Source organism: Leuresthes tenuis, unplaced genomic scaffold, assembly GCF_036924035.1.
Source record: "Leuresthes tenuis unplaced genomic scaffold, fLeuTen1.0.hap1 SCAF_19, whole genome shotgun sequence".
NCBI classification, from domain to species: domain Eukaryota; kingdom Metazoa; phylum Chordata; class Actinopteri; order Atheriniformes; family Atherinopsidae; genus Leuresthes; species Leuresthes tenuis.
This window is the reverse complement of record NW_027325373.1, coordinates 6,647,345-6,675,301: the sequence shown is the minus strand read 5'-3', so window position 1 is coordinate 6,675,301 and position 27,957 is coordinate 6,647,345. Positions and strand designations below refer to the sequence as shown.

Here is a 27,957-nt window from a genome sequence, read left to right as displayed (position 1 = left end):
CATACACACAGTGGCCGGTTCGTGTTGAGCGCACAGAGCTCATGGCTGTCCCTGGCTGCGACACACACAGACGCACGAAGTGAACCATCTACAACATATCTTTACCTGCTATGGGAATCTAACCACCAGACAAGTTTTCAACCTGTTCAAAACTCGAGCTCAGACTCGTCATTCTAGAGTAAGGATGAAGATTGTGGAACACACGCTAGTCTTTCTGCTGATTTTGGTCACATCAAGTTACAGCATGCAGAGAGGTAAGTGAGGCTCTCATGTGAAGGATCTTTTAAGAGTGTTGTTTTCAAACTGTGTCATGATGAAAATATAACTTATCCAAAATATAGGTACAATGCTCTACTACAAAACTCATGTGTGATTCAGGCCAAAGATCAAGAGTACAAAATGTACAGATTAAGAAAAAATACATCCCTTATGCTTGTATATTAGATTTCATCTTTCATACAGAGAAGGCAGCTCAACTTCCCCCACCCTTGCACAGCAGTGTGATCACCTGTTTTCCTCTGCAGGGAAAAGGAGAAGGTGTTTATAGGCCAACTTAGTGTAAATCTGACTAAATCTATATCCTTCCTACACTTTGATATATCCTCTCCACAAAGTGTGATGGAGGTAGCGGAGAGCAGAGGTGGAAGAGAGCTGGTGTTGAAGTTTGCTTTCCAGTGTGCCACATTTAAATCTGATCACAACAACTCCATGGCAAGCGGGCTGCTAGCAAATGTGTGTTGGAGCCTCTAGCTGTGAACCGGGACATGTGATGAGAACTGTATCAAATGCAGTAACAATTTTACAGACATAACCAGTATACGAGCCCGCAGAGAAAACCACATACATAACCAGACGTACATGTTTAGATAGCACAGATGCTTATGGTGGTACGGTGGTGATGATAGCTGGTGTGCCAGCCAACCTTTCGCAAATCATGACAGAAATTTAAAGGATGAACTGAATGTTGGTGCCAATTTCGCTTCTTCTCACAACTCAACTAGTAGCATTGTTTTGAATTTAATGAAGAAGACACACATGCACTGTTATTTTTCTAACAAAACATGCCAAGGTTAACACATTGAAAATGGATGAACTATTCCTTTAACTTGCTACATTTCTATTTAACATTTGTAATAAAAAGGTTAAATAAAGCAGCCAAGCATGGTGAAGGTTTGGCCTTTTGTTATCAGGATTACCAGGTCTCATAAGCCATTCTTTAGTAACCCAGACTCATGGCAGAATGTGTAACAGCGACGTGGAAAAGACTGCAGTTTGATTATATGGGTTCAAAACTCTTTACTTTCATTTGTCTTGTTTATAAGGAGATGCAGGTCACCTGACAATGTATAGGTTTAACATGTTCTTGGTACATGATGATGTTAAACTGCCAGGTGTTGCAACATGTTGAGGTCTTTCCCCTGCGATGCCTTGAACACTTACCATAGTGTTCATTTGTTTGCTTATATGGACAAGGATGGCTGTTGAACGCTGACTCTCTTACACGAGACTGCAAGATCAAGATGCGCCTGACGCGTTTTCAACACATTTCTACTTTTCTCTCACAAACAGTTCGGGTTAGAGGGTCAAAACACATGCTTTGGGTTAGAAAGATACACACAGTCAGGGCTTACATGCTTTATTATTTACACACCTCACACTCCTCACATCCCTGCTGACAAGCACACTAGAGGTGTGTTATTGTATCGTTACTGCCAGCTCTTTGTTGTTATTTGACATAACAGGCCAGCTGCGCAAAGTTGAAATAGATGACACAAAAAGGTTCACTCTTTAATGTGTTCAGTTGCAGTTAAGTGCATTGATTAAATGTTTTTGTCTTACTTTTAAATGAGTGAATAAACTTAAAAAAAAAACAAACAGAGAGCCTCTTTGAATAGCAATAGTCCTGTGGATGACTTAATCCATTTAATACCTTAACCATAATGACCGAGCTGGTCATTAAGTAAATTATACAAACAGAATGAATCAAGACCACTTGCTGCTTCTGTTTAAGGGCAGAATGAGGAGTGTGCATGAAGTTCAAAAGTATGAAAAACCATCGACTCACATGCAGACATCTGATCCCCAGACATGCCATGAGAACATTGCTATTTTTGTGTTTCTTCTCATTTGACCACAATGAAACTCAAAAAACCTGTATCTGGTCTGCACAATAGCATTGCAGTGTGCGAGGACACAGAATACTGTTTACAGTTTGACTTTTAGTATGGAAAAAACCTTGAGGATGAACTGCAAATCAAAGCAAACGCCAGAGGAACCAAAGGTTATAAATTACAGGCTCTAAAATAAAAAGCAGCTTTTATGGAAAGAAATTCAGTTTGGAAAGGTTTAGAGAGGCTTAATGAATGCTGGAAGAGATTAAACACAGAAGATGCACGAATAAGAGAAAACATGGATTAGTTACAGTCATGTGAAAAAAGAATTACACCCTCTTTTAATTCGAAGGTTTTACTTATTAAGACTTCATAAAAAATATCTGGTCCTAACCAGGTCTAAAAATGAGGTAAATTCAACACAGACTAAGCAAAACAGCAGAAGCAGTGTGTGAAAAGCATGCACTTTCTGTATGAGGTCATTATTCTCATGTTGTTGTGGAGGAATTTTGGCTTTTCTTTACAACGTTGCTTCAGTTTATTGAGGTCTGCAGGCATTCATTTATATACAGCTCTCTTAAGGTTCCACAGCAGCATTTATGTCAGGATGCGCTCTGCTCTCTGTTAGGCCCAATTTGGGCCAAGCTTTAGATGCTGGACCTAATGTTTGACTTTAGAATATTTTAGTATACAGAAGACTCACTGACTGCAAAGTGACCAGGTCTTGTGGCTGCAAAACAAGCCCAAATCATCAGCTCTCCACCAGCAAGCTTCACAGTTGGTATAAGATGTTTGTTCTGATAGGCTGTGTGTTGTTTTCACTAAACGTGGTGCTGTGAATTATTACTAACAATCTCAATTTCGGTCTTGTTTGTCTAAGGGACATTGTTCCAGAGGTCTTGAGGTTTGTTCCGAACTTTGTAAACCTATGCGGGGCTTTGATATTTACCATGCTAACTGAGGCCTGTAGAGTCTGAAATGTAGCTTCATTCTTATTTCTCTGAACATTACACAGTCTGACCTTGGAGTGAACTTGACTGGACATCCACCCCTGGCAAGAATGGCAACAGTCTTGAATGTGTTCCACATATTTGAATGATGGACTCTAAATTGTATAGAAATGGCCCTATAATCCTTCCCAGATTGATGAGCAGCAGTAATTGTCTCTCTAAGATTACTGCCAATGTCTGTCCTCCTTGGCATTGTGTTAACACACACCTGAAAGCTCCAGACCAGCAAATTGCCAAAACATCTGCAGTTACAGAGGTGCTCACACTTACAAAAAATCAGTTAATCAAGTGCATTTGATTGGCAGCACCTAGCTGCTGCTTAAACTCTTAATTCATAAGGAAGTAGAATAGGTGTACACACACTGCTTCTACATTTTGGTTTAGTTTTTATTCAGTAAAAAATAACAATTTCTAACATTTGAGGTTATATTTACCGAATGTGTACTTTGATCAATGATTTTTTAATATGCCCTGAAGCACAGAGCCTCATAGCTAAAAGTCAGTATACTTTCTTCTTCACATGGCTGTATCTGTTCAGTAGTTTGTGCTGTAAAGTAATGGAAAACAAGAGTGGAAAATGTTGTTTAAGATGAGTTTGGAAGAGCTAATAGCTGAGCACACAGTGATATCTATGATACTGTGACTGTATGTCGGCATTTGACATTCACTTGTTGGCTGTATCTGAGGATTTTATAACGGCAGACATTTACACTTCCACACTATATCACCCTATAGACTGCCTATGTAAATATAGTAAAGGCTATATGTGACCACGGTAAGTGGGCTCCTCCTTTGGCCCAAACAGCACTGTTCAAGCTCTGGTTTCCAAACAACACACAGAAACAAGTTCTAAACAAGTACCTCTGACAAGGTCAAGTGTAACAAGGCTCTCGTTTGCACTAAATAGTGAGTCATGTGGCCTCAGACGTTAGCCATCTGCTCAGACATAACACTGGCAGACTGAAGACACAGAAAAAAGAAACACAGACTGCAATCTAGTCTAAAACTGGGCTGATAGAGAGGCTTGTTCAAATAAAATTGCTCCTTTGAAAGTTCACTTCTGCCCTTTTGTGAACTCTGTAAGCCATTACAGTGACAACATCAGCAAAACATGTGGCAAAACTTGTCCACAATGAGATAAATGCAGGGGACCACAAAAGTCATTAGGATGCATCCTCTTTGGACTGAACATCTGCACAACATAACATGGGAATCCATACACTACTGATAGGCATGATGTTGTAGTAAAGCAATGGAATCATCTATTATGTTGAAAAATAAGACAATGAAAACAACTTTACTAAAGTGGACACATGCAAAATATTTTCACCCTGACTAAATTCAAGACCATGTCAGAGTAAGTGTGATTTAAGCAGCTATTTCTCTGTTTTCTTTTTTTGCGGGGGGTTCAGTCAACTGTCAAAAGACGAATGGCAGCAGCGACCTGAGGCTTCGGAATAAAGCCGACTTGTCCAGCTGGGTTATTGAGAAATTTTTGTTACACAAGAGACAAAAGTGCAATGTCCTTTCAACCCTGATCCTTTCCTATCTTCAGCTTTCTTTTTATTCATCTCTTCCCTCTTCAACCCCTCTCCCCTTCCTCTGTTCTCTTCATTTTTTTTCTCCTCTGTTCTCTCTACTTTGCTTCTTCCTCTCCTTAGTTCATAGCAAGTTTAAAGAAACCCTGATGTCTTTGATCTGAATCCACATATAAACAATTGCTCCCTCATGCCTGTGCCACTGCATCCTTCTTCCAACCCTTTCAGATTTTTTTACCTTCTATTTTACAACAGTTAGACTACCTGACTAATATAGAACTGTTTACAGAGTTGAGATAAATAGTGATCACATATTTATTGAGTTTTGATTTATGTAACAACAACATCAGAACAAGCTGTGATATTTTGCATACCCACTGAACACAGAAGGAATCCGTTTTACTTTAGGAAAAAAATCTACTGAAAAGAACAGAAGTAAATAAATAATCAATAATCATAAATAAAATATTTTCCTTGCTTAATTTCCTCAAAATTAGAGTAAGGTTAATACAAATGCAGAACTTCATATTATTGCTCAAAACGTCTGTTCCCTTCACTTAAATATTTGAGAAGCTGACAGATTCCAAATGTTTCTGATGTGATCTAGCCAATAAACACACCACCCCACCCCCACGTAACCTTAAGGTTGCCTTTAGCTGGAAGCTAATTGACCAAAATAGATGACACAGTCTAAAATAGGAATGCAAAGTATGTCAAATGTTTTGGGTGAAAAGATGCAGCTGTTTACACTTCCGAGTAAAATGTGAGGTTATTCCCAGGCCAAATGTACATTAAAGTGACTCAGCTGGCATATCCAATGCCAGTGCGTGAAGAATTGTTAATGTTACAGCTATCTTAAGTCACAGAAAATAAAAAAGTCAAATATCAAATGTCTCGGCAAGTACATTTAATATTTTCCTCACAATTGTTTTTCTTGTTTTCTAAAAATAAACCCATTTTCTTTGCATATTCACTGTCCAGCACCTCGTATCATCACCTTATTGGAGACAGTGGATGTACTACTGGATCACAATGCAACGTTCATCTGTGAGGTGGACTCACATCCGTCTGCTGATATCACCTGGACCAAGAATAACCACCCGATTATGTAAGTTTAAGGCTAAAATTTTTCTATTAAATTTATATTTAAACATTGCTGTTGTTATTTAAACAACATTATTTTGGTGGAGCTGCATGTCCTTTGCCGCTTAAGTATATCACAATATAAAGATGCTTTAAGTTTCAGTATCAGTGAATACAAGCAACATGTAGGCCGTGGTACACCCATGACTGTAACTGTTAAAAGGCCCAGTAATGGTAATTGTCCTTAAATGACAAATCTCAACAATGATAGATATATATGAATATATGTTAAAGGAACAGTAATGAAATAGAAGTATGACTAAATGCTGCATATCACCATTGCAATGTTACCAACTGATAGACATGGTACAGACAAAAGGCTATAGCGATATGATAACATTAGCAGCTTATTTGGCTGTAATTGTTCTCTGGTTATGAAACCCAGTAGCTGGTGACTGCGAGCCTAATTCACTGCTAATAACAACACAACAGGGCTAACATAACTGCTAAAAGATTGACAAGCCAGCACTAACTCAAGGCTACAAATGATGAATATAAATCAAGAAATTTACTCACTTGACATAAGATTAACTAACTCTCTGTTAGCTGCTACTGGCAGATATGCTGAAACATGTAGTAATTCTTAGGTGATGGCTAATAAAAAAAGGAGAATAGGACATCAGCTGCTAATTCTGATCATCAAAATGTTTGCTTTTGAAAACGTTTGAAAAATTATCCTTTTTGGTCTGCACCTTTATTTTTGACCCACCAGGTATTATGACACCCGGTACCTTACCAGAGAGAAGGGTCAGATGCTAATCATCCCTCATGTGAGAGAGTCAGACAATGGAGAGTACTGCTGCCTTGCCAGCAACGGCATTGGAGAGCCTGCAAAGAGCTGTGGAGCACTTCAGTTAAAGATGAGTATGTCTTATTCCATGACTGTTGGGGTAGCGATAAGTCCATTTTAATTTCAAAATATAGCTGAATAAAATTTTGAGCAGCACATTTCTATAGAAACACAATGTTATACCCTCATAATTTATCTCTTGTCTGTCTCTGAATCAGAGCCACAGATCAAGAGGCATCCCACGAATGTAACCCTGCTGATAGAATCGAAAGCAGTGCTGCCCTGTGTCACATTGGGCAACCCCAAACCAGATGTCACTTGGCTCAAAGATGATGAGCTCATCAAAGTATGCACTTTTTGTTAAAAAAACACTAACAGCAATGACTTTGCTTGACGTTTAGAGCTACATAAGCATTATTCTGATTCAACATATTCGACAATAATTGCCAAACAGTATAGAGTTGCTTTAGTGTGTGTCCAAGCAGAACTGGAAATGGTTCCAGACTGTAAAGCTACACTTTAATATGTTCGTATTAAAAAGTTCAAAGACCAACATTCTTTTCTCACTTCTATCTTTAAAATAAATCTTTTTCAGTTGAGTGATCGTGTTACCATTCTTGACTATGGGGCATTGAAAATCCACAACATACAGAAAGAGGATGCGGGACAGTACCGCTGCGTAGCCAGGAACAGCTTTGGATTAGCTTTTTCAAAGCCTGTGACCATAGAAGTACAGGGTATGCCTAAATATATTACTTTTAACCCTCATTCAAAAGTGAAAAAATGATGAGTTCTTGAGTTTGTCATTGTGCTTGTATCTGGTTTTTATATCTGCACAGCTCCTGCACGAATCCTTCGGGTTCCGAAGGAGAAGAGAGTAGCCTATGGCAGCCAGATATCCCTGGAATGTAATGCTACAGGAAATCCAATCCCCACCATCACCTGGCTGGAAAATGGGAATACTGTGAGTGTTTTGGTTCAGGGTTATTGCATGTGTATACATATGCCAGCAAACTTTGTCCAAAATGGGTGAGTGAAAGGACAACTGCAGACGGTTTTATTTCCATATTATCTTTGAATTTGTTGTGTTCCTCTTTTACATTCTACACTGAATTTTTATAGTCAAATTCAAAGCCACATTCAACCTCCAGTGATACTTGACAGTACCTGGTCCACTTGGCCTCCTAAAAAAGCCTGTGATCTCAGCTGGAATATTTTTTCCTCGCCCTCAGCATTTGTGTTTGGCTCATACATCGTTCAACACTGCCAACATAAGAGAAATTTTAGCACGTGGCTAAAATTATGACACATTGTCAGCAGCAAAGTCTTGCATGGATAAGCAGTGACAATAATAGAGTAGATGGCCAGGAAAACCATTATCCAAGACAGTGGGATGAAATAAAGGTTTAAATTTCATTGTCAAACCTGCTACTATGTGAAGGAATCACATAACCAAAAAAGTATGCATTTAATCTAGTAACTTTGCTAATCCATGCTATATTACAAATAATAGAGCTGAAAGAACATACAAATAGAATATTTGATGCCTGCAACCTACAAATTGTTGTTGGCCTCTTGATCAAATAATACTCAAAGCTACCAATCTTCAAGCTCTGACATACTAAAGGATATAATCAACATTGAGAGACTGGCTATCCTTTTCTCCTGTTTCTAATATGGTGATAAAGAGTGATATCTAATGTTTTGCATATGGTCACCGATCTCTCCCTGGTGAACGGCACCAAAAGGTACTTCACAAAAGTGCACTTTAGTGTAGTTTCAGCCAGTCGTGCACCTTCTCACTTTTGTAACCTGACGTGTGTTTGAAAAACAGGACGAGTTTGCAGGGAAAAATGTGTGAGATGGTGCGTCTCATAGATATCTCCAGGCTAGGGTTAGTCGTAAGTAATTACCTGTTAAGAATGGAAAAAAAGGCAACTTTGGCATCATGTCAAAGAGTTTTTGTATTTGTATTTGTATTTCATGTATTTGATTGTTTGAATAGGTCATTGATGTGTTGTTGCTTGCTCTTGCATTATGTAATAATAAGTAAGATCCTCCATTTCTCAAGTGTCTACCCTGAAACTCACAAAACAGCATTCATCTCCAATTCCAAGAAAAAAGACACAAAAAGAAGAAGAAAATATCTATAAGGAGGTGGATCAAACTTAACCATATACTGTCAGTGTGCACCAAGACAATAATAAGTCACAAGTAGGGCTGTAGCGATACACTAATCTCATGATACGATTCGATTCAATACGATTTAATACACATCATTTTATGAAAGATTTTAAAGGGACAGCGTGATTTGACATGAATCGTCGACAAACGGAGACAAACAAATATGTCACAACCGTGTCTTCAGCGTACGCAGACTCATGTTTATGTTGTGAATATTACATCATCAACATGCTTGTTTTACTTGCTAAATACCATATACACTAATCCAAATTCTCTAGTCACAAATCACCTTTTTTTCATTTTAAACAAGAACCTCTGACAAGGTCAAGTGTAACGAGGCTCTCGTTCAATACATTACAACTCTCAAACTCAAACAATACATTACATTACATTCTATAAACAGAAAAAACATCAAAACCACTGAGCTATGCACTTTATATAAGATTTATATGAACTAATTTATCACTGTTTTGTATAATGTGACCCCCCTGGCATTGTTTTGTATTGTAAGGTTACAAGGTTACAAAGTTACAATGTTTTGTATTGTTAATGTTCTGTGTTTCCACTAATTGTAACGTCTGACTTTTCAATAAAGTTTGCTAAAAAAAAAAAAAAAAAAACGACACTGGCAGCCGAAAAATCGATCCTATATCGGGAAACAAAATATTGATATATATTGTGGTATTGATAAAATCGCTCAGCCCTTGTCACAAGACAGAATGTGTGCATGTGCACGAGAAAATATAGAAACCCGGACACCACTGAGGAGCAAGAATCCATTATACAGTAAAAGCATACAAGAAATGACCCTGTCATCCATTCCTGTCTCTGTCTGTCTGTCTGTCTGTCTACTTTACACATGCACACACACACACCAGTTAATGTGCTTAAAGACTGGCTGTGGGATCAGTGATATAAACAGTAAAGGAATTCTTATCATAGTGACAGAGGATTGAAGAGATTGCCTTGCATTTAGTTAGTAATACACGACCAAAAAAAAAAAAAGAATAACGTCAACAAGACAGCAGACATTTTTCATGCATGCTGTTGCGGTCAACTTTCACCACATCATGTCTGGGTCTTAAATAATCTTGGGTGCTAGCAACAATGTGATTACAGGCCCATAATGCTTATAAATACAATGTGTGTATGAGTGAGTGTTTGAGTACTGATTAAAATGGCTGTGGGAGTTGATTTTCTGGCAGCTTGTTCCGCGGCTAGAGTGAGCTTATGCTAAAAACAGGCAGTGTCAAACACAGCTTTAAATATAGACACATAAAGACATAGTTACATGTCAGCACTGCCATCATGTTATGGTTGAGGAAAAATTCTAATTCATCAAACCATGTGGAGATATGCTCCTTCTTGGCATTAAAGATTTTGGCTTAGCCAGAATGCATGCCGCCACATCTATCATTTTATTCATATATGTAAGTCAATCTTTAGACATGGTTTGAATTCAGAGTCAGTGGGTGGAAGAAATTCATTAAATATTCAAAGCAGGATATACAATCCTGATTTGATATCAACAAAAATCAACAGGTGGCCAAAACTCATTTCATCACGTGTCTAAAATGTAGCTGTCACTGAGCTGTTTCCAATTATCTGGGTGAATGTGCCTTAAGTTTAATGTATCTTTATTAAAGGTTCAAATGGTTGTCCCTATCTGTTTGCCTTTTTTGTTCCAGGTCTCAGGTGCCTCAGTTGAGGAAACTTTAGTAGGAGAGATTATTTTGTCCATTATCAAAGTTACGGTAAATAAGCCAGCTCTGTATACATGTCTGGCCTCCAACAGACACAGTGCTGGTGCCAACACTGTCAAAGCAACCACAAGAGTCACTGTTGCAGGTAATGTACTGAAATTTTTTTTAATTTAATTTCATACAAAAATATCCAGTATTTTCAAGACTGCCTTGCTGGAGAAAACATTATAGTTGTTGCACGCTGCTTTCATCTGGGTGTATTGTTGTTAGTATCCCGCTACTGCTTTGTGTTGTGCTAGCTGCCAGTTTTATTGGTCGCCCTTTGTGTGGCTTCAGCTGTTTGTTGCCTGAACATTTGGCTGATACTTAAACACACCCCCATCACAGTCACCTCAAAGAAACAACAAGAAAAAAACAACACTCAGATGCACTCACGCGGACACACTTATTTCTTTTCACTCAACCGCACACACATTGTGGTTCCACCTGGTTGTACCCTCAGTCACAGCTACCAGGCATTGCAGAGAGAAGCACCATGGTTGTTTTTCATTACTTGGGAAAATTTGTTTTAATCTATCGGTCCTCTCTTGTCTGTCTGTCTCCCCTTTTCTTGCCTCTTCTTTTACCTGTGTTCATTCAACCGGTGTTCTCTGGATATTGCCACTTCCCCATAGAGTGGAGGTAAGAAAAATTCCCTGTTCCTTATCTTTTGATGCAGTCAATGCGTTATTTCATGTAGAATTCTACATAACATGTTGCACCTTTTATGCAAAATTTTCAAAAATGGTGTTTTACGCTCCTTGATTTCCATTATGTCAAAACAGTTTCACAATACATCACCTGCTACTAATTTTTTACTTGGGCACAATACTCAGAATACTTTTGTTCCCTTTGAGTCTGCTGAACACAATACGCAGTTTGCGGTTACCACATCTGGACTATGTAACTGCAGACTTACCTGTACTGCCAGATATGGACAGCAGACATACAGAAGAAAGGGAGGGGGGAGGGGTGTTGGCCTTCAGCTGCCTGATGAAAACTGAAGTACATGCGAACAGTAGATTGCAGGTCATAAACAGGTTTAATAGCCATGTTTTACTATGATTTGCCAACTTACGACCAGGTCTGGACCACAAAAACCCAGGGATTGGAAAAGAAAGAAAGGGAAAAAATGACAGATTTACAGGTCACCTTTTAGTTTGATGGCTCGACTTGAGCTTTGCTTGAGCGGCAACCTCCCGAAGAGGTGACATCTGGAGTTTGTAAGTGTTGCAATACAGAGAGGCAGCGGGAAAGCTGGTCTGGAATGAAGGCTATCAGATAGAAGCAGTCAAAAAGATCACAGTGAGACAAAAAGGGGAAAATATGGAGCGTATCCATGCTTGAGGAGGAACAGGCATCAGACAGGAAAAACAAGCACACAAACAGGGAGCAGAACAGGAATACAGAAGTCTGGTACACAGGCATGCAAGTTTATGCAAAGAATACGACTGAAACTGACCTTAGGCAGCAAGGAAGTCCAAGAGACAGGATGTAATTCCACGTAAACCATCCACGACCTCTTTCATGATCAACATCTGGATCGCGTTAAAGGAGATATTACAGGTGTGGGACGATTTCATATCAGATTTTTTTTTGTGAACACATCTTACTTGTTCGCTGACTGTCAGCCAAAGCAGTGAAATGGGTAACTTTGAGGAGAGTCTGCCTTAGTTTTAAACTTTTTTTATGTAAGATGAATTGGTGAAAATATACGGATAGCAGCACAAAAAAGGCTCAAATTACAAATGGGTGTGGCTGATGGTCAGATGTGTGTTCCCTCAAGTCATTTTTTAAAATGATTTTTATCTCTAATGTGAAAATACCTTGATTTAAATCGACTTGTGCCAACACCAAAGAAAGAAGAAATTTTTCACATCCCATTTTTATCCATGATTTTCTGTCTCCTCTCCTATCATAAAGATTTTCTTAGAGAGAAGCCCAGGAAAATTATGATATAAGAAAGTCCCTCCCTGCACATGGGTCAACTAATCAAATCTGTTGTTTGTTGTGTGTGCAATGTTAATGCATCTATGTCTTCTTTCGATAGACTTTATAGAGGCGTTGCAGGCTACTGCAGTGCATATCGTGGAGAGGTTTGCCGCAATGTTCTGCAAGACGATTCTCTGGTCTTCTTCAACTCCTCACTCTCGGACCCTGAGGACATGCAGGAGTACCTGGTGCAAAGCTGGTGGGCAGAGCTAGAAGGACTTAGTGGCCTATGTAGCCCTGCCATACGCTCACTCCTGTGCCACTCCTCCTTCCCCGACTGCAATCCATCAGGGTTGGGACCTGCACCTAAACCGGTCTGCAGGTAGCATGTCTCACATTGGTGTTTTTTCCCTTTGAGCAGTATGTGGAGGCAATTTATAGCTCAAACTTATAGTGAAAATGAAATAGAGTGGATACACATAGTTAATTATCAAAATAAAGGATCAGTTATTTGAAATAATGAAAATGGAATGTCATCATTTGTCTCTTATTTTTTTAAAACAGAGAACATTGCCTGGCAGTGAAGGAGCTGTACTGCCATAAGGAATGGTTGGTACGAGAGGGCAGCTTTTCAGTCCAGCCTCGGCTCTTCAGCTCTGTTATAGGGTCCCAAACTTCCAGTTCACTGCTGCCCAACTGTCAGGCCTTACCAAGTCTTCACATAGACCCTGATGCTTGCACCTATGTTCCTTTTGTAGGTAAGATATTACTTATGATCCTTTCTCCTTACATTGGAAGGTGCGGTTGGGTATGGTAGAACTCGCCTCGCTGTGCCATCATAAATAGTACGACTTAACTGATGCCATTAGTATTTGGAAACACTGCAGAGCGCTGATTGGTCAGAGAGCACCATCCTATGTGGGTTTAAAGAACCCACCAGCAGCACACACACTGACACACTTCTTTGTACCACGAAGTGGTTTGCAGACGATTTACAACATAAACCGCGGATTTCTTATTTGTGTGCCTCGATTGCATTGTGTCCATTTATTAACAACAAGCATGGATTTCTTCTCTCAGTGGTAATGATCTTTCTCAAAAGATATTCAAAGCTTCTGAGCTAAAAGTCTGTCGCAAACTCATTATTTCTCACTTGTAAGTTGCTTTGAATCATAAAATCTGCTAAATCAGTCTTCTTCTTCTGCATCACCACACACAGTGAGATAAATAACTGATTTGACACACAGTGAGGGAATACTGCCTATAATGATAAAAAAAAGCTTTGAAGAACGGTCCTGAGTCAGCCTGTACTGTACAGGACCACGTAATGGAAAAATGTGCTGTGTAGTTTTTTATGGCTCATGCAGTGGCTCTAAATGAACCTCTGTAAGACCCTTCTGTTCATAGGCATGAGTTGCCTACTGCTGAAATGTTTGTCAATGTAATGATTGTGTCTTAGTGGTGGTAGTGTGTTGAAGAAAACCAGGAGCTGGCTTGCTTTAGTTACTTGAGTGTGCTGTGTACCAAATAAAGCCTGGCCGACTCCACCTGAAGCCACTGACACCAATGAGGTCATGAGAAGGGTTTAACTGAAATGTGCCTAAATACACAGCTGTGTGTGAGTGTGTCATGCTAAGCGCACTAGTCTATGCGTTTGCTTCATAATATAATCTTAAGGGATCTGAATTAACCTTCAGTGCTGTATTTTGTAAATTAAAACGTCTGCTTCCTCTTGATGTATATTTATTCAATTAATTTCCCATTTTCTTTATTTCAGACATGAAGATGGATCAGATCACAAGTAAGTAGAAAAGGTGTCAAAGTTCATCATCAACATATTTATGTCCAAATGTCATGCAGATATTTATCTTTGAAACATTTCTTGTCACTAATAATAGTGTAATGCTACAAAATATCCTTTCTCTTGGTTTCTACAGCAACATGTTACAATGACAGAGGTCGTTTCTACCAAGGTAGTGTGAATGTGACGAGATCAGGGGTACCATGTCAGCCATGGAATCAACAGGTATTGGAGCCCGTGTGTGCGTGCGTGTGTGTGTGTATACCCAAAGCAACAGAAAAACACAGGTTGACTGAGTGAGGTATGGCTGTGAGAGAAGGTTATTTCTTTTTTCCTCCTAAAAAAAAAGTCTTCAAATAGCTAATTTTTGACACCTTTCCCTCATTTAATATGTTTGGTTCTTTGAAAATAAAAACTGGCCATTTCTTTCACATACTGAAGAAATTTGCAGAGGTCTTAATGAAATTCCCTTGAGATACTTTGGTCAAAACAGCACAACACTAAAGTACCAGAGCACTCTTCTCAAACTTGATTAAATAGCACTATTCCAAAGCAGGTGATTTTCAGCTGGGTTGGCTTTTTATCTTTTAGATGAGTAGGACAGCCTCATTTCACCTACAATACAAATGAAAATTCGGATTCAAATTATACTCACATTAGCACACACAGCAAATTAGGCTCAAAGGTGTGTTGAAGGCTTTGAGTTGGCAGTCACTTCAGATACTTAGAAACACACAATGAAACAGTTTTATATTTATTCATATCTCCTATTTTTCATATTAACCGTTTATTTTGTTAATGTCTTGTAAGATTTTTTTTTTTTAAACAGCATTTCTTTGCATATAAATAATGTTGAAATATTAATTTCATTGGAGGGGTTTTTAAAAATTTCTGCTGAACTTTCAAGATACGCCTACCTGACATCCCTGAGCATTTAAACAGGTACAAGTAAAACTGATATTGTGTGTGAATGTTTAATATCAAATACCCTATCAACATTTACTCAAAAGCTGAAACAAACACACAAAAAAGTGCAAACACATCACACATTGGACACAGACACACATATATGTGTTAAACACTGTGGCGCACACACTCCCCATAGCCCAAAAGCCATTTTATGTTTTTATGGCTTTGCTCAGTGAGAGGGTCTGTTTGGGTGAACTGTTACTGCTACCCTCTGCAAATTTTTTTGTGTTTATGTGTGTGTAAGCGTGTGTGCCAGGTCAGCAGAGAGGGAGGGGCTCGTCATGTCACATCCTGCCTCTGGAAGCAATTAGCTTTCACACGCATATGGACCACAGACTTCAGTTCAGGCACACACACACTCTAGTGTATTATGTTTCCACATATCCATAGGTATACGTTCGCTCAACTGCAGCAACGATTGCTATCTAATGCAATGCAAGTGTTCATTTTTTCTACTCTCTGTTTTTGGCTTGCTACTAAACTTAAGTTCCCACATGAGTTGTTTTTTTTCTTCCGCACACACACAGACTCACACTCAAATCCACATGCACATGAGATCACTTATTGCTATAAAATAGGAATGGTAAATTGGAGTATCTGACAAGCGCAAACACATTATCATTTCAATAATCTTGCCTAAAAGACATGAGAGTTTGAGAACTGTTTACTTTCAGGCGTGTATATCTCTCTGCTGGGTCGCCCATCATGTCTGTGTGTCCTCTGTGTGTCAGTTTTTTTCATGTTCCTCCACAACCGTTCATTCCATCCTCCTTAAATATGGGGAGTGTATTCCTGGGTACTCAAGGAAGTGCAGTGCTCAATTATAAGTGACATGGATGAGTGATTTACTTTTTGTGGCTAAAAATGCTTCCTCATCACTTTGGTAGATTAGATCGACTAAAGGGATGCTGCACTCTGCAACGATCAGTTTGTTTGCAAACCAGCTGTGATTGTTTATCTTGTTGTCAGCAGCCTTTTGTCATCAGAGGACACTGACATCACCTTAAACTGTTTCCAACAAGCACTGGCTTGCATTTTTTGGTGTTGTCCTCTTTTCAAAGCAGTAAGATTTAGCATCTTAGCTCTGCCACAAGCTTACACAACACATGCACACTGCTGCCATAAATGGTGATTACACTTCCTTTTAACCCAAAGAAGTGTAATCGCTGGTGCTAGCTTCAGGAAAGCCTCAATACAAATGCAGTAACTTGTGAGATCATCTTTTTTTGTGTTAATTTTAAACTGGTAACTTATAAAAAGGTACAACAAGAATAAAAACAGGACCTTTACTAAGCAAAAACTGATAAAATAGCCGAAATGTTTCATAAAGTCAGACTCATTTCACTACTATTAATCAGAGTCTGTAGATATATCTTGGACAGACCGGCTGTGATGTCAACTATTTGTTTGTTAACTATATTTTGAAAGATTGGTTTTCAATCTTTGCCATCTTGTTTTTGATGGAGCTAGAAGTGACCATAATTGGAAAAGAGGGTGGAGCTGGCATGTGATGCCTGAAAGCTGATCAGTTGAAAAAAATGGATGTTCGAGGATGAATATCTGTCAAATAAATAGAAGTCTTGTAGAGCCAGACGTTCTACAGCCAGGGCCTCGCGGCCATCAGTGGGAAGATATGCCTCAGCGGATGGCTTTGTCCACTTTTTTTCTACAGTCTACAGCTGCTACAACCTTTTACGACATACAAGGCTTGTGGCCTGTCATTAATTTCTAAGGAAACAAACAACATCTTACAAATTCCCCTTTGATAGCTAACACATTTGCAACAAAGCGTTTCTCTGCCATGTCAGAACTGATCTTAAATTATATTAGACTTAGGCTAAAACCAACTAAGACTTACTCTCAAGTTAGATTTAGGCTAATGTACTCTCCAGCAGTCGAATGTGCTACATGAGATTGCACTAATTATGTCAGTTACTTCTCTTGTTGAAAAGCCTTATCAAATGTAATGTTCGCAATAAAACACATCGTTTGAAAACATAAACAGTCAGTGGGGTGTCTCTATTTCTCACCTGTAGGATATGCTTTCCATATACAAGTCATTGCCACTGCAAGCTCGTGTTAAGTCTGACCCCGTTTCATTTACCCCACATCCCTCCCACTATACTGATATTTCAAGATATTCTATAAAGGTGTAAAAGCCTGAAATAAAGCTTTAAAACTGCATTTTAATAATTAACTGAATTAACTGTTCTCATAAAAAACTTATTTACATGTAGCTTTTAATCCTTCAAGTCCTATAAGCATAATATCATGCATTTAGCCTTCAAATACACAGTAAAGATTGTTTACAGACGCCTCCTGTAAAGAGAAGTGAGCTTGAAAAACACTGCTTTTTTTACAGTATTTCCAAAAATGTTAGAACTCGTGTGAACACAAATAAGAACAGAACTAAATCATTTGTAAACCTCATAAACCAATAAAAGATAAAAGACTTATAAAAAATGATAGCTCATCTTTAGGTTAATGGCTGCTACATGTCACAGAAAAGTTGGGGCAGGATCAACTGTTTTGTCTAATGTAATTAGGGTGTTGCTTTATGCGATTTGAAAACAAATCTTTGCATTTTGTTTTCATTTATATTTTACACAGCATCTCAGCCTTTTTGTAATTGGGGTTGTAATAAATCCATTAAGTTGCAGCCAATAAAGTAGTGAAACAGTGGACCCATTCTTTCAAAGCTAAATTTTGAGAGGCAACAATTTTATTTGCTGTGAGGGCTTGACAAATGGAGCGGCACTAAAATGGAACAGGGACCAGCAAAATGCCAGTCACTGTAGTAGTGGTGTGTTGTTTACACAGAGGCAGTAAGATTAAGTAGGTGGAAAGATGAAGTGACAACAGGAAGTTAGACTGTAGCATGTGCTGCAGAATTTGGACTTGGTGGTATATCCTGGCTGAACATTAGTCCGAAGACAGGCTATTAAACACAAGTGAATTATTCTGATGATTAGGCTAAAATCCCTGTCTAGAACCCAAGCTTTATTTTCCTTATTCTCAGTATAGTAATAGCATGGCTCTCCCAGAGGGCAATGCTGTGATTGGACCATTTTGAGCTCAAACAGGCTGTGTGTAAGCAAGTAATTGGGCAAGGCCAAGAAAAAGATATGAAAAATGACCACAATATTTGGCTGTATTGATTTTTAACTTTGGATCACTTATCAAATTTCCCGTGTGTCGACCTGTAAATCTATTAAAGACACGGTAGGAGGTCAAATGTTAAAATCAGACTGAAATCTCATCTGTGAGTCCTCCTCAAATGTCTGTTTTCAGTTAGTTTTCACCCATGACCTCATTGTAGTAAAGAAGAAGACCAAGTGTGCAAGACTAGAGTAAGCACAACACAACTGGAAAAAGAATCAAGTATAGAAAACAGAAACAGAAAAGTTTTCTGTGATTTTAAGAACCACTGACTCCACTGAATCAAATAATATCAGTCCAGGACAAGAACAGAATGAAGTTTAAATATAGCTGTTTGTGGCTGTAATATCTTATCTTTTTTGACTAATTTGGACTAAAATTGTGTTTTACAATCTTGGGCAGTAACTTAAACTTAAAAATAATGATGTTGCTAGTCTGACCAAAACCAGACTTTAAAAATGCATTTCAGCGTGCTAGTTTCATTAAAAAAATCAAGCAAAACTGAGGATCTCAGAAAAACACACCCAGATAATGCAGTTGGGGGTTTAATCAGTCAACTATCAATACACTCAGCTAGACTAAAATTAAATCAGGCACTCTGTCAGTGCTCCAGAGTTACACTATATTGCCAAAGGTATTAGCTCATCTGCCTTTTCACGCATATGAACTTAAAATCAACTGTACAGTGATTTCTGATAAATTTAAATGTGGGATGAGCTCTCACAGAGAAAGTTGGAAGCAGCAGAATAGTGTTTTCAGTCCAAAATGGTGTGGCATTTGATATACGTCAATAACTTGATTCCCATGTACATGCATATACATTGAGAAAATGGAAGTGGTCCAGTTAAATGGCCAGATCAAACTGTAACCAATGCTCGACCAAACTGTGCACGTACCACGTACTGGCTGTCTAACATATTTCACTCCTTATCCACAATGCTTTGTTTTTGTACTGAAGTTGGGAAGATGGGTGCAGAAATTAAGCAATGAGTACATTGTACCCAACTCAGCGACCAGCAGCAGCTGCTAACTGTTTTGCCAGTTAAATTCATACATCCATTTTCTATATCCGCTTAATCTGTCGGTCGGGTCGCGGGAGGGCTGGAGCCTATCCCAGCAGTCATCGGGCGAGAGGTGGGATACACCCTAGACAGGTCGTATTCATACAAACCGCAACTCAAAATCACTCATTGAGGCCACATTTTAAAGTCAGCCTTTACTTTCTGCTCATCAGAGAGCAGCCGCTTTATCCTGCTCAGGGTTGTGGGGAGATGGATTTCATCTCAATTGACACTGAGCCACAGGTGGGGTGCACCACAGGCATGTCACCAGTTCGTCACAGAGCTGTTTGTGTATTTTGGAAATAAGCACAACATGTTAAACTTTGACACAGCATTTGCTATCCTCTGCAAAATCCCATTATATTCACCACATCATGTATGGTGTTGAAGGACATGTTATATAGACAGTATGACACGTTCACATTGGGTCGTAAAGATGCAGTACAATCAAAGTCTGAGTCAGTTTATTGCACAGATGTGGAAAATACTAATAAATTATTGCTAATAACATTCAGTCATTCTTATGGTATGTTGAATGAGTCGTCCAGACAACTGATGCATTCAAAATGTTAATAAAATGTAAGAATAAATAAATGGCCACCACTCCTACTTCAGAAAATGACACATTTCATTACACATTTCCCATTCAGTACACTTTGAGTCAGGGTTGGTTCAGGTTGAATTTTGACCTTTTATGGGGTAATGCATGCTGGTCGATGCACTTGTAAAATAGTTTACTACATCATGTGTCTTGCAAAAGGCCGATTGACATGCAAAAACATTGCTACAAAAACAATTGAAGGATTAGGGTGTTGATGGATGGTTAAAAGGACAAAGTAGATGTAGAGACTTGTAACCCATTTCCTGCCAAGAGTCACTGAATTCATATGAACGTCTGTGACAAATCCCCTAACTTCTCATTTTAGTATGAAGACTTGTTGTTTTTAACATTCCTGGCACTCAACCCTTTGAGCAATTTGCTTGACACATCAAGCTTTAGTTACACATATTGAATCCAGCCTTCTCAGCTCATATCGTCCTGTCCCCCGGGATAGATTTGACCATTACTCTTCTTTAAGATTATAGCTCATGACACAAGAAGACACCAGATGCTCAATATTTGATTTGGCCGGCTAAATTGCAGGCATAATAATGACACCCCTAATGTACCCCACAGCAGAATATTTTATGGCCCCTGGTTTTTAAAGTTGTAACCATGATCTTGATCCAACTAAGAACCTACTGATTTATTTTCTGAAGGTCATCTGTGTGCCTAATTTTTGAGATAAGGTGATTGCAAACTTCCTCCTCCTTATCATTATTTTTTGTCCTGTAGGTTCCCCACCAGCACCGCCTGTCGGTGGACGTCATTCCCGAGTTGAAGAACTCTGACAACCACTGTAGGAACCCAGGAGGAATCAGTGACAAGCCCTGGTGTTACACATCCAGTCCCAACATACGCTGGGAGTATTGTGCTGTGCCCCAGTGTGGGGAAACAGGCACAGCGCCAGGTGCTGCCTTGTGTTTTCTCTCGTGCTTTATCCACATTATCTTAATTCTTACTTCTGTCTTACATGAAAGACAGAGTCATGGAGTAGACTAGCAGACACAGTTAGGACATTCAGACATGCTTTGACTTAGTAAGAAACTGGATTTGTCATTCAGTAGCAATAATCTGGTGACATCCCTGCCACTGTTTCTGATAGTGATGAAGCCAGAGTTGACGGGGCCTCATAAGATTCCTCGTCTTCCTCCCACAAGCACCGTATCGTCTCCCGCTTATTCCATGTCCGTCATTGTTATCGTGTTGACCTCGCTTGCAACTGCAGTCTTCCTCGCCATCATTATCCTCAGCTGCCGTAGGCGGAGGAAGCAGTGGAGGAACCGAAAGAGGTAAAAAGATGAGAGAAAGTTGTGATACCCTCGATGCCATTCATCTTTTTTACCCCTAACCCTCTCTGTCTTTTAAAAGGGAGATGGAGACCCCGACACTGAGTGCGCTTCCATCAGAGCTCCTGCTGGATCGACTCCATCCCAACCCTATGTACCAGCGAGTTCCTCTGCTACTGAATTCAAAACTGCTGGCCCTTGAATACCCTCGAAACAACATCCAATATGTTCGCGATATTGGGGAGGGAGCGTTTGGACGTGTTTTCCAAGCCAGGTTAGAAGGATAGATGAATATAAAGAACGAGGGTCGGAAAGGGGGAATGGATATGCTTTTTATTATTTATATTATCCAATTTGATAATAATAAGAGGTACAGGATAAGGCAAGGCAACAAGAGGTTAAAGAGCTATCAGAGACTGCAGGAAAAGGTTTACTTGCTTGAGATTTTGTATTACTCAGACAAGTTCTGACATTATGATGTGGGCCTCTGTCAGGCAGAGGAAGAGAAGAAGGGGTCAGACAAGACTGAGACAAAGGGGAGGATATCTTGGTCATTCTGAGAACTGCTGCGTCATTCACAGAGTCACAAAGAGAGCTGTCACAGGCGCGACATTCAGTGCACTGTAAACCTGTTCACTGTAGGGCTAATGTCTCATACTAATCTCTTTCATCAGACTCAGTACCCAACCTGAGTCATTAGTTGCTAGGTTTATTTCTAAATTGTCATAAATCTGTTGACAACAGGTTTGTCTTCAAAGCTTGAGGTTTATCCAACTATATTTAAAGCTTGAAATATGGTTAGTACTTGCAAAACAATGGCGGTGATGTACTTATTGTCATGTCATTTTCCGAATATTACAATTTTGGCACGTTTTCATGGAAAAGAGAAAAAAAGATATCACTTGAAATCAAGCCACTTTTGACAGGGAACAAAAAGATTGATTTTACTACTGTGTAGTTACCACGCTTCACAGTCACAGGAGGTCAGTACATTCATATAGCCAGTTAAAATCCTAGCACAGGAATTTAGGGTAGTGGAAAATGCTACAATACAAATCTCAGTGTTTTTCTAATCTTGTTTGAAACCTCCCTCTTACCTATTTAATATTACTCTGTACTTGATGTGGCTTATCTGGCATCATATGATTTATACATAAAAAAATTAAATTGGAGTAGCCATAAACTTTCCGGTTATGTTATTCAACATAAGTCAGCACAGATGCAGCTGCTTGTTAACAGGGCATTTTTAGAAGTACAACAGTGTGCAGTTGAGAATGCTCTCCTTCTGCCAATGATGTCTCATGGACTCTACACCTAGCCAGTGCCAGTATGTAGGGTAAAGCAGACAAATGGGCGTACAGAGACAGATGATATGACAGCTGGGACACAGCACAGGACTGTAATAGTTTGTGGCATTTTAACAGTAGCACCTGCAGCATGTAGCTAATCAAGTCTGACAGAGGTCCTTAAGGCTAACTGGTAATCCTTTAGTAAAACCTGGAATGGAATAGTGCAGTATATGGACACCCCTGGGAATATAATATACACACACACTCTTACGTACTTGTTTGTGTATGTCTACATATCAGGATCTAGATTTAATGTGTTCCTCAAGATGCCTTTAGATTGTGTAACACACACCCACAAAAACTTGAATGTTTATATCATGTCCAAACAGACTTTTTAGAATATTTTCTAACCTCTGGAATTGGTGTTTGAAATTGTTATTATTTAACGCAGCCTAACCTTTACTTTAACCATCAAAACCTCTTTCAGGAAGCATAGACTGACCAGAATGTCTTTATTTGCAGCATTGTTACTCTCAAACTCTGCAGTTCTAAATGGGCCTTGCAAAGATAGCACAAGAATGCCAACACACATTCTAACTCACATACACAGCATATACACAGCATATACACAGCATATACACACTGCTTTTTCCCGTGTCCAAATACAGGTTGTTTCCTGTATGTGCATGCACTCAGCAGCACACATAAATATTCATATAAAATTAGAGGCAGAGTGTGCATTTAGACATGTGCGTAAACACACACATTTACGCACACACACACTTAAATAGGCCCAAGGAGTAAATAAGTTCTTCCTTGACAGATGGCCTTTAATCTTTAGTTTCGCAGTGTGTCACTGAGAGGGTGAGTGTTTCCATATGTATGTATACAGCTTGCATGTGTGTTTTGTGTGTGAAATCTATAAATCTACACTGAGGGACTTTAGTTTGCCCCAATGTGAGCCAACACAGGATGTGTGGATAGTTTTGCATCCATGTGTGTTTCATGTTGATTTTATCCAAATTACTGACAGTACACTTGCACGTTGACTTCTGATTTGTAGAATTACAGAACGCAACAGAAATCTGTTTCGTGCTTTCCTTAAGGACAATACAGTAATAAAAATGCATTTTTTGTGTTTCCATGAAAAACCTTCATGCACTGAAGTGTGATGTATGATGTTTGCAGGGCGCCAGGCCTGCTGCCAATGGAGTCCTTCACAATGGTGGCCGTGAAGATGCTGAAGGAAGAAGCATCAGTTGACATGCAGAACGACTTCCAGAGGGAAGCAGCACTCATGGCCGAATTTGACCATCCAAACATTGTTCGGCTCTTAGGTTAGTGTGTTTGTGTGTAAGAAAGAGAGAAAAAAAGTGTGCTGGCTCAAGATTTCCAAAGAAACTGCAATCACAGCTGGAATTTACATTGGATAACAGCTGGATCTGTGTGTTTGCTGGAGGGAGAAAGAAAGTGCAAAAACAGATACTGAACCAGAGAAAAGAAGGAAAGGAAAGAAACCAAGAGACATGGAAAAGGCAAAATTTGACAAAAAAGCACATTTTATGAATTCAGTGGACATGATACGTGGCAAAGAAAAGACTTAGATTAACCAAAAACACTGACTGTAACTTTATTTGATTACTTTCTGGCAAAAAAAAAGACCTACACACAGACTTCTTCTTCCTTTTAAACAAATCCAGTCTTTTCAGTAGAGTCTTTCATCACAGCCAAAACACAAGATCATTCTTTCACGCCATAGTCGTAGTCCACAACTGCCAGAACAATCGAGCAAAATTAGCTCACAGAAACAGAAAATATATCCTTTTGGAGTTAATGCTTCAAATTGAGAATCCAAAAGGATTATTCTTCAAAAGCAATGCATCTAGATTTGCACTTTGATTTTGGCAAGTACATCTCTCAATTCCTTAAAAAAAAAAACATCAGACACCTTTCTTTAAAAACTGGAGCTACCAGAGAATGAGTAAACTCTTTTGTTCAAATTCATTCTGCCAGTTTCAACTCAAATGTAGTAATTCTCCCGAATTACTAAGTAATTGTCCTCAGATCTTCACTGTGTTAAAATCAAATCACTCCAAACAGGACTGTTTGCCCGTAAACAAGTTTGACAGCTAACAAGCTTTTGTTGGCTTGTAAAGTTTATCTACTCTAATATAAGCCTATCTTATCTAATACAAACAGCTCCCATCCAAATACACTTTCAGGAAGAAATATAAAGAGAGATACAGCACGCTCTTTTTGGCGCAGGCAGTGGGTAAACAGAGCCATCGGTCATTGGCTGTGCTGAACGAAGGTTATACAGCTCTGGTGGTTGTGAAATATTTTTAAAGCCAACATTCCCTCACTCACATTTCAGTACTGACTACAGTATCTGATATTTTCTTTTAGCTCAACTCTGAGTGACATTCATTTCAGATGAGTCATTTGGAGTGTGACACACTGAACAGCGCAATCTCTGGTGCACATGGGGCTAGTGTTGATTAGATTATTTCCTTAACCTCCAATTATCCTCAAGACTAAAAATACACTGCAAATCAGGTGTAAAAATATATGCGGCATTCATATCATGTACAAGTCAAAATTAGAGATACCATTTGTCCACATATCAGGACTTGGACACGTGTGTGCTGCATGTCTTCCATATATTATGTGATTTTAATCCAGCTACTGACCTCAGCCAAGGTTGCTACTGTTGAATTACACCATGCTGTAACAAAAACACACACACACAAACTCAAACTCATAAGTTTGGACACCTGTCTTTATTAAGACATTGTTCTTTCTTCCACTACTTTTGTAAAACAAACTCTAACCGTAACCTTTCACAAAGCACCACAGAAATTACGCTCTGCCTCATCAGAACTAGGATTTGGTCTCCCTAGGGAACCACTGATCTTGGAAAGGTTGTGATATATAACAAAAGAAGTCAAATTCCCAATGAAGCAATAAAAATGAGTATGCACACATACACACACGTGTGCGCATACACCAGGCAGCAGTCTCAGTCAGTTTTCTGGTGAGCTGGCCCACAGGACATCAACTAACTGAGCATGAACTCCACACATTTTCAACTTGCCAAAAGTTCCACAAAAGCATGTTGCAGTTCTCTGTCTCATCTGGATATTACAGTTAGATTGCAGTGAAAAAAATGACTTCATCTGAAAAAAAAAGTTGACAGTTTGTTAATACTGTTCAATTTTAAGTGACGAGTGATGCTTGTTTGACTCACAACATTACAGTCAGCTAAGCTTTGAAATGGAACTTGACCACCAATGACCTAGGAAAAAAACTCAGGCAGCAGCTAATTTGCTTCTGTCTTTTTCTACCGAGGTGTGTGTTTACCGCAGCATTAACATTCACATTCACATCATTATGTGTTTGTATTTATCTAAATTATTTAATCGCCTTTTTCCCACAAACATGGTCTTTGGTCCTGGATATGTTTCTGATGACACGAAGAATCATCATATCATATTTGCTTGAAAAACTTTTTGAGGGTTTCAGTCATCTGACGATGACCTATTGCCAAAGTAAATGTTTTGTCACTAAGAATATGATGTCATTTTCAGCCTCATAGAAATCCCCTCCTGAAGTTCCCTCTTCACAGCGCCCTCCTCCTGCACTCGCATCTCTTCTGGGGAGTCCCCTGTGTAGTCCAGCTATTAACTGAAAACCGATTCCTCTCTTGATTCTTGCAAAGTTCAAACTGATGTATTTTTATTCTCAAAGGTTTTGGCATCACCACAAGAAATGGAACTAAATATCATGGGTTACAACAAAGTCTGCAAGCATTTCAAATGACTTTTCTGACGGCAGGTCATTGAGCTCCAGATTTCTTCACACAAAAACAGACGCTTTGAAGCACAATCAATCAAAATTATGTCTCTTGCCAATATTCAGTACATGTAAATGCACTGACCACATAAAGGGTGCTTGTCATGCACTAAATTAAAAAGAAGAGAAACTAGAACTAAAATTCAAGTTCTTGTGGGGTATTTATTTTCTTTTGGACAAGTTTGGTTGTTTAGCAAAGACTTAAAGAAATGACACTGGTGTGTCACCCTTATGAATATCAGATTACATTAATGGAACATCTGTAGCATATGCAGGCTAGTTAGGGCTCTGCCCAGTCTAAACAGTGTCTGCTCTAATTCACATTGCAAAAAACATTCACATATACCAAAACTTTCCACATCAAGAACACAAACTGCAAATTTGTGAGACCTCTTCATTACAGCTGAGATCCAAATGATGTCTTTCCTCGCCAAAGTTTAGAAACTTGCTTCATTCGCCCTCATTTCCCAACAGCGGCACATGCAAGCTCAAAGAAACAGGGTTGATTTAGCCATGCACACAGTTCAGTGTGTTTTTGTGTCAACAATATGTTTATGTTGGTGAGAATATTTCCATCTTACATAATCTGTATCACAGCTCATAAAATAGTTGTCTATGTCTTCTCCTCAGGTGTGTGTGCTGTGGGTAAGCCAATGTGTCTGATGTTTGAGTACATGGCCCATGGAGATCTCAATGAGTTCCTGCGCCGCCGATCTCCGACCCAGTCGGTGCGCACCCTCAGTCGGGCGAGCCTGTCAGGTCGGAGTTTCTCCTCTGATCTGGAGGCAGGACCTCTTTCCTGTGATGAGCAGTTATCAATTTCCAAGCAAATAGCCGGAGGAATGGCCTACCTGTCAGAGCGCAAGTTCGTCCACCGTGACCTGGCAACCCGTAATTGTCTGGTTGGAGAGGAAATGGTGGTGAAGATTGCAGATTTTGGCCTATCCAGAAATATCTACTCAGCCGATTATTACAAAGCCAATGAGAATGACGCCATCCCCATTCGCTGGATGCCTCCTGAGTCCATCTTCTACAACCGCTACACAACAGAATCTGATGTTTGGGCATATGGTGTGGTGTTGTGGGAGATTTTCTCTCACGCAATCCAACCATATTACGGTATGGGTCATGAGGAGGTCATTTACTATGTGAGGGATGGTCACATCCTTTCCTGTCCTGAGAATTGTCCTCTGGAGCTGTATAATCTGATGAGGCTTTGCTGGAGCACCCACCCATCAGATAGACCAAGCTTCAGTAGTATACACCGGATACTGGAACGTATGCATCAAAACAACCTCAGCTTGAATGCAGACACTGAGGCTAACTCCTAACTTTCCCAGAAATGCTTGTCCCTGAGCAGCAAAGCATCGAGTTACGTGCTAATTTGGTGCCTGGAAACACTGTGACACTAAAGAGACACTGAGCACAAGCCTGCCTACTGTACACAGATTATCTCATCAAGTTGTTTTCCTCCTCCAGGACATCC

The 27,957-nt window shown here is 39.3% G+C and overlaps 1 protein-coding gene across 1 annotated transcript; it reads left to right on the top strand.

The window, feature by feature from the left end:
- Positions 1–29: 29 nt before the first annotated feature.
- musk (muscle, skeletal, receptor tyrosine kinase) lies at positions 30–27,957 on the top strand. Its single transcript, XM_072372446.1, has 17 exons — positions 30–254; positions 5,641–5,767; positions 6,515–6,666; positions 6,811–6,938; positions 7,188–7,329; positions 7,432–7,556; positions 10,465–10,624; positions 11,154–11,160; positions 12,569–12,832; positions 13,015–13,208; positions 14,228–14,251; positions 14,388–14,476; positions 20,777–20,951; positions 21,147–21,333; positions 21,413–21,604; positions 23,808–23,956; positions 27,102–27,957. Exons 1-17 carry the CDS (start codon positions 185–187, stop codon positions 27,800–27,802), a joined length of 2,886 nt encoding a protein of 961 aa, XP_072228547.1. The 5' UTR covers positions 30–184; the 3' UTR covers positions 27,803–27,957.

Bases quoted from the DNA above. Each gene is read 5' to 3' on its own strand.
- musk (XM_072372446.1), top strand. From the start codon at position 185: ATGAAGATTGTGGAACACACGCTAGTCTTTCTGCTGATTTTGGTCACA. The intron at 7,557-10,464 runs GTGAGTGTTTTG...TTTTTGTTCCAG, and splicing joins GGCTGGAAAATGGGAATACT to GTCTCAGGTGCCTCAGTTGA. The intron at 14,252-14,387 runs GTAAGTAGAAAA...TGGTTTCTACAG, and splicing joins GAAGATGGATCAGATCACAA to CAACATGTTACAATGACAGA.